This window comes from Haliotis asinina, chromosome 2, assembly GCF_037392515.1.
Source record: "Haliotis asinina isolate JCU_RB_2024 chromosome 2, JCU_Hal_asi_v2, whole genome shotgun sequence".
Classification (NCBI taxonomy): Eukaryota; Metazoa; Mollusca; class Gastropoda; order Lepetellida; family Haliotidae; genus Haliotis; species Haliotis asinina.
In genome coordinates, this window is record NC_090281.1 from 22,980,939 (window position 1) to 22,987,411 (window position 6,473).

Here is a 6,473-nt window from a genome sequence, read left to right on the forward strand (position 1 = left end):
AGCATGTTTTGTTTTAATATTGTGGGATCCTTTTTAGTAATTCTCGTTTGCCCAGCTTTTCTTCGACTGAGGTTTTATGGGGTATTCAGCCAGCTACTATCCAGGTAAATCCACCCAACAACATGTCTAGTCCCTACTGCCTTCCCGGTATGATATCACCTTTCGCGTCCATGTCTGGATAGAAGTGACCACTGCACCTGATTTTCGACATATATAGTATTCCACTTTCCATCTCCAGTACCAAAGCAGGAAATAACATTACATCCGTAGTTACTCCGAGCTACCCTCAAACACTTTCGACGTATTTACACCATCATCAATGGAAAACAGTTTATGTATTGTATGTTGTATGCTAAATGAGGTTTTGTAGCCAATGCGTCAACATTTTAGCATCTGTCAATACACACAAACTGAGATACTAAAAAAACACAATAGCTATACCAACCGATGGTAGTTGCTCATGTACAGTAATCAACTGTACGGGTTGTTAGAAAGGAACTGTACGGGTAGTTGGTGTCGCCTGATTTATCAACAGGAGGTTGGACCTTTGTTTGAAGCATGGTTATAATCCACGACCATTCAGCTACTCAGGTCGATTTCATAAAGTTTTACAACTTGGAAAATATGAAAATTATATAAAGTTTGGGACTCACTCTCTTCTTGGATCGACTGTCTACAGGGAAAACTGTAGTTGACAACGGTCAACTTCCGATTGAAAGTTGACAGCGTTTATCTGTAATACGAGCCAGGATACTAATATGCACAACCAATCCACAACACAAAGCTACGACTGACTGAATAAACAATCAGTTTCTTTGACACCCAAAGAGTGATTTGTGACTGTCGTCTGTATTTTAAACCAGTTCTGGTTACTACAGATAATCGCATTTATTGATAAAACTAACGACAAAAGTTGTTACCGTGCACCTTGATGCGCTATCTCCGCAGAAATGTCCAGTTTAGTTTACCAAAGCATTGATGATGCACGTGTATGAATGGTCGTTCACAAAAGTGTAGAATGTTATCCTTTGTACAATAAAAAAGACAATGTTCACAATGTTTTTGAAGCTATGCTTACAATATCCAAATCTGTGGTTTAAACATTGAATTCCACTCGGAGAGAAACATATGTAATCTGTTTCTTCATAAGTTGTGCGTTCCAAAAATGTTTCTCACTGTCAAAATCACAGATAAATAGAGAGAAAAAAACAGTTTCTTAATGAGTCCCGTGGCACTCAACTATTATGTTCAAATCTCATAAAATTCACAATAAAAATGTAGACCACCCGCCTCTACGGCCTGTGAGACACGATGATTTCTTAGAATCCACATAAAATGTTGAACTTGTTAATACAAGACTAAATCATTAAAATACTAATATACACATGTACAGACTGACAATCTTTTAAGCGTGTGTGTTCGCCTATTATACATTTGTGCAATTACTGCGGCAAAGGTTTCAAAAACCTCCACTACGTTATACAAATATAGATTGAGTTTTGAAGACATTTCTGAAAAAGAGGAATCCATAATATGAGATAAATGGTGCCATAAATTATATCTAATATCTGAATATAGGTTGCAGTCGGCGAGAAGTGTACTTCATCTTCAGCGGAACTGCTGCAACAAAATTCACAATTCCTATCTTCTAAAGGCATATTCAGGCGGGTATACTTGACTAGTTCCATCTTATGCGACAGCATGCCACAACGAACCTTACTCATTACACTACGTTGGGATCTTGTTAACAGTGATGTGACACACTGTTCTGGCTTTAACAATTTCATAAATAACCCACAGGTACTTGTTTATTTCTTTAGTTTACCACGATCGCTATAAACATCGTGATACCAGGATCACAGATGGTTCATTTTATATTACTTAGCTTATGGTATTTAGGATGGTTGTGTAAAAGTTATCACACTTTCAGAGTATTTATTAGATTATATCCGGTAATGCTTTGGGACCAAGGATATGTTCAGGGCAGTGGGACATGGTATGACCATAAGCTTCAGTAGAGTTAATTGATACACAACGGGGAGGTGTAGAGTAAGTTGGGTACGGGAATCAGTATAAATATTGGGACAGGGTTGTAATGTCGTGAGTCCTTGTTTTGCCAGACGCCTTTGCTCTTGATACACACACACTCACTGATTCACTATCATCCTTTAACCGATAAGAGATTAACGTATAGTCTGTTTCGGAAAAGACCTGACAAAGTACAAGCTATAACTTCAGTTAGATTTTCAGCAACCGACATTGTTTCGACATTATGTTGGGAAGAGCACAATAGACCCCCAGGTAAGAGGTGCGCCCGTACCCCCACCCCAATCAAAACCAAAAATTACAAACTGACATGTACACCTCACCTTAAATATAAATTAAAAAAAACTGGAACAGGTATAAAAAAGAATCAATGCACTTATTTCAGTGTTGGAATATTACGACTGGGAAAGTGGAAATATTTTATATAAAAAGAGGGGTGTATGGGCTGAACTCTTTCCAATCCCCAAATCATCGATCATTAGCTAATATGTGTACAGTCAGCCAGAAATCGGGGAAAGCAGTTCGCCCGGCAATACACTGACAATACCAACCCACACACAACACCTGAGTAAATAAACGAAGTGTTTATTACACAGCCACTGAACCAATATTTTTCATATCCAGTCAATAATAGAGTAAGTTACAATTACTACAACATGTTCACAATGCAATCAGCTTTCAAAGTACATAACCGTCACATGTAGATTCGTTGTACATTCAGCACAACGTAATGTAATAGTCAGGTAAAGGACACATTCTACACATCATCCTAGTGGGCGTTCGTACATTCTATAATAGTACCACAAAGTCATGGTATATTAATCAGTATTAAAATAAACATTCCTAAACACCAATACAGAATCTATGACAAATACGTTAAAGTGAATATGTGTTTCAATCCCTTTTAGCAATATTCCAGCAACACCACAAATGGGTTTCACATATTGTACTCATGAGGGGAATCGAACAGGAGCCTTCGGCGTGACGAGCGGACGCTTTTACCACTGTGCTACCCCATATCAACCTGGAGGTAGTGCCATGATGACACATAGTAAAGAGATGTCCTGTAAGATAAAGTTTAACGTAGAATAGCAATGTAATGATCATTAATAAGGGCGTTCACTTTCTTTTAAATGCTGGTTTACATTTCTGGCCTACCTCTAATATTGCTAAAATTGCACAGTCAACAAAAATAATATCCTGAAATAAACAATAATTAAATAGTTGTACGAAATTTGACACTAAAGAAATTGAAAGCAAAACCGCCGCTCTACATTCTATCAGATGACTTGCAAATGAATCATAAACAAAAATTACTTATGAGAACCATGTCATTGCACTTGTTTTCACCTATGCGCGCTTCTTTTATAACAGTGCGGCAGCTCTCAAACCCAGGCGATGATTTTCCTCGCGGAGGAGAAGATTATCTGACACGGCTATCCCATGCTACTATTAACATGGAAAAACTGGACCATTATGTTTTTAACATTTTACCATTGGTAATGTTTTATGACATGGTGTGCTTTTCAAAAGTTGGAAATAATACAGACTCGCCTCCATGTTACAACTGCCAAGGGTCACTGATTAAACACCGGACATAATCCGGGACCAGTGTAGAACGTTTTCTGTATTGTATGGTTATATTCCATGGTCAAATTACGCCATATGCACATTCGTGGCATACTCGCAACTGACCATCGATGCCTTGGTCAAACTCAATGACATAATCTCAGGTTAACAATAAGAGCGTTATCGTAAGTTTTATCTGTGAAGGTGATTATCTGTGATATCTAGAATAGGTATGTAATGCAGATAAGTCACAAATCACTGGACGGATATCTACTAAGTTCACCCAGGTGTGTAACTTTACTTTCTTCTAGTTTTATAAATCTTTAAAACTAAGTTATATGAATGTTAGTCGCAAAAGGGTAAATGTTCATGTTCACTGCAAAAGCCATTATTTACACAAACTAAGGTTCCCGTAGTTTGAAACTAAAGTCTACTCTCTCATAGTCATATGCACACTCTCATAGTACGTCTAGCTGTCTCTGATCCATAGTATGCAACGTTCTCATATCATCAAAACTGATCGCAGAAATACAGCAGGTGGAGACAGCATGACGTCATTCAGTAACAAACTTTTGGTTGGTTGGTTGAAAATGGTATCTAACCGTTTTCAACAATTCTTCATTCAGTTGGTTGTTAAAAGCAAACATTATGACAGTAGTTCGGAAAAATAACATATCAATAAGAACACAAATAACATTACATTTTCATTCAAAATTTAAGAGACAGTGTCACACCATCTTTCAAAACTAGTTGAAGATCTCGCGGAGAAGTTCCATCTTGGCCTACAGTGGCATGTTCAGTGGCAGGTTCAATGGTGGCTGGTGCGGCACAGACTGAGAACGTGGGCGACGATGTCGTGGATGTGACTGTAGCTGCTGCTGTGACAGATCGTCGTTTCCTCTGTATTATGTCATCAACCCGGGCCTCCATCTCCGATGATGTTCTCTGCGTTGTGAAAATGTTAACATTATTCACAGCAGCATATTATCCTGATCTTCTGGTAAATGTAGTATAGACTAAGTCTGCTATGTGAAATTTAGGCCACAGGTTAAACAACATAATCTTAGCCAGACGAATAGCAGTTTACAAATTAATATTCAGAAGGACGTGGCCCAAAAAGTTGAAATGTGGAACATTTGAGTCGACAAACTATATTTTAAGGTAGTTACATTATGTTTCGCCCAAAAAACTATTCATGTCAAACGTCGTTTGGGGACGAGTTTATGATAAAGAATAACTGTATACACACCTTGTAACTCCTAATGGCTACAGATTTATGCCCCGTCCTTTCTGCAATAAGCTGTTCGTCCACACCGGCGTCGTAGAGACGTGTAGTTGTTGTTGCTCTAAGAGAGTGGTTGGAGTAGAATCCCGCAAACCCAGCAAGTTTGCATATTCGACCGACTGTTCCTCTCAAAGGATGTTTACCAATAGGACAGTCAGCATACCATGTGTCATCTTTCACAAACCTGAGTGGTCGGAGGTAGAAATCAGAACACTTGCCATCTCTTGGCCTAAAGAAGAAAAAGGAATTTGTAATATTGATACCATCTTGCCCATTCAGTGACAATTTACAATAATGTCAGTGCATTGTAACAGTATTTCCAATATTATAAACCGTGACAAAAGTAATACTATAATTTCTGAGTCACACATATCATGCCTTTCTGTGTATACCAATTATTAGGAGTGAAAGCGAGACCTAAAACTAAAATATTCACATCCAGCATAGTAAAACTATTTCTTACTCACCGAAGTGACATGTACTTTTCGTAGAGACGTACTAGGTATCTCTCAGGTCGCTCTCTGTTGACGGATATGCTTATTGATTTCTTTTCCATGCGCCTGTGTTTTAATCCCCCTCTGTTGGTTTTGGAAACATCCTCAGTGTACCTAAGAGTTTTACACCCATTTTCCATATTGGTCAGGTAGAACTGTGAATTCGGTCCCGCCCTTAGATTCCTGTGTTCATCCCCAGCTCTTAAAGCGCAGTTCAAACCAATCAGATATACCAGAGTGTCTATGAGTTTTTGAGGGGTGTCCTCACCTAAAATTCCCCTTTTCCACAACACGTCTTCCTGTTCAACAGTTATTACAGCTGCCGGTCTCTTATCAATCCCAATTCCCTGTCGCGCTAGAGATTTCATTTTGGCGTCCAAAACAGTCCCAAGTCCGGAGAATAAGGGAGATTCGTAAAAGTTTATTTGAATTCCATTCCGACGAATAAAGTATTGAAGTGAGGCAATAACCTCATACAGTGTATTGCCCCGATATTCTTCACCCTTCCGATTCCTGACCTCCGTCACAAAGTACATTAATGTTTTGTTCAATTCACCTTCATTCACAGCTAATTCCAAAATGTTTGAATTTAAGTCACAACCACTAGGACCTTCTCTTGTTTTCCTCTCATCTACCCACGCCTGATAGAGTCTCACAGCCCACATACTTTTGTTTTCAGTATTTCTAGAATAAGATGAATTGCACAACTTACTGAAGTCAGAATCTGTCAAAGGTTCCGCAAAACGGCATCTATTTTCAGCAGTAACGGCTTCCGGAACAAATGGCTGCAGTTGCTTTTGTAGAAGGGGCCCAGGTGGTTTACGTTTGTTAGACAAATTGAATTCATTATCATATATTCTTTCCTCAATAGCCTGACTTGCTTCAAACAAAAAATCATCTGAACCTGAGGAAATGTCGTCAACACCTATATCAAAACTTGGGGTGTCCTTTGGTTCTGAAATAGTGGTATTAAGTAAATCTTCAAAGTCTGAATTGATTACAACTTCTGAAGTTTGAGAAAAAATGTTTTGCGTAATAAAAATCTCCATATCTGAATCAGAGGTTTCCATTATGAACCC

At 38.5% G+C, this 6,473-nt stretch overlaps 1 protein-coding gene across 1 annotated transcript; it reads right to left on the reverse strand.

Moving 5' to 3' along the window:
- Positions 1–4,323: 4,323 nt before the first annotated feature.
- LOC137271650 (zinc finger MYM-type protein 2-like) lies at positions 4,324–6,464 on the reverse strand. Its single transcript, XM_067804083.1, has 3 exons — positions 5,368–6,464; positions 4,865–5,129; positions 4,324–4,560 (listed from the first exon to the last, which is right to left on the reverse strand). Exons 1-3 carry the CDS (start codon positions 6,462–6,464, stop codon positions 4,324–4,326), a joined length of 1,599 nt encoding a protein of 532 aa, XP_067660184.1.
- Positions 6,465–6,473: the final 9 nt, after the last annotated feature.

Excerpts from the sequence above, each read along its gene's own strand:
- LOC137271650 (XM_067804083.1), bottom strand. The coding sequence starts at position 6,464 with ATGGAAACCTCTGATTCAGATATGGAGATTTTTATTACGCAAAACATT. Across the intron at positions 5,130-5,367 it reads GAAAAGTACATGTCACTTCG|GCCAAGAGATGGCAAGTGTT; the intron begins GTGAGTAAGAAA and ends TTTCTTCTTTAG. Across the intron at positions 4,561-4,864 it reads TAGCCATTAGGAGTTACAAG|AGAACATCATCGGAGATGGA; the intron begins GTGTGTATACAG and ends TTCACAACGCAG.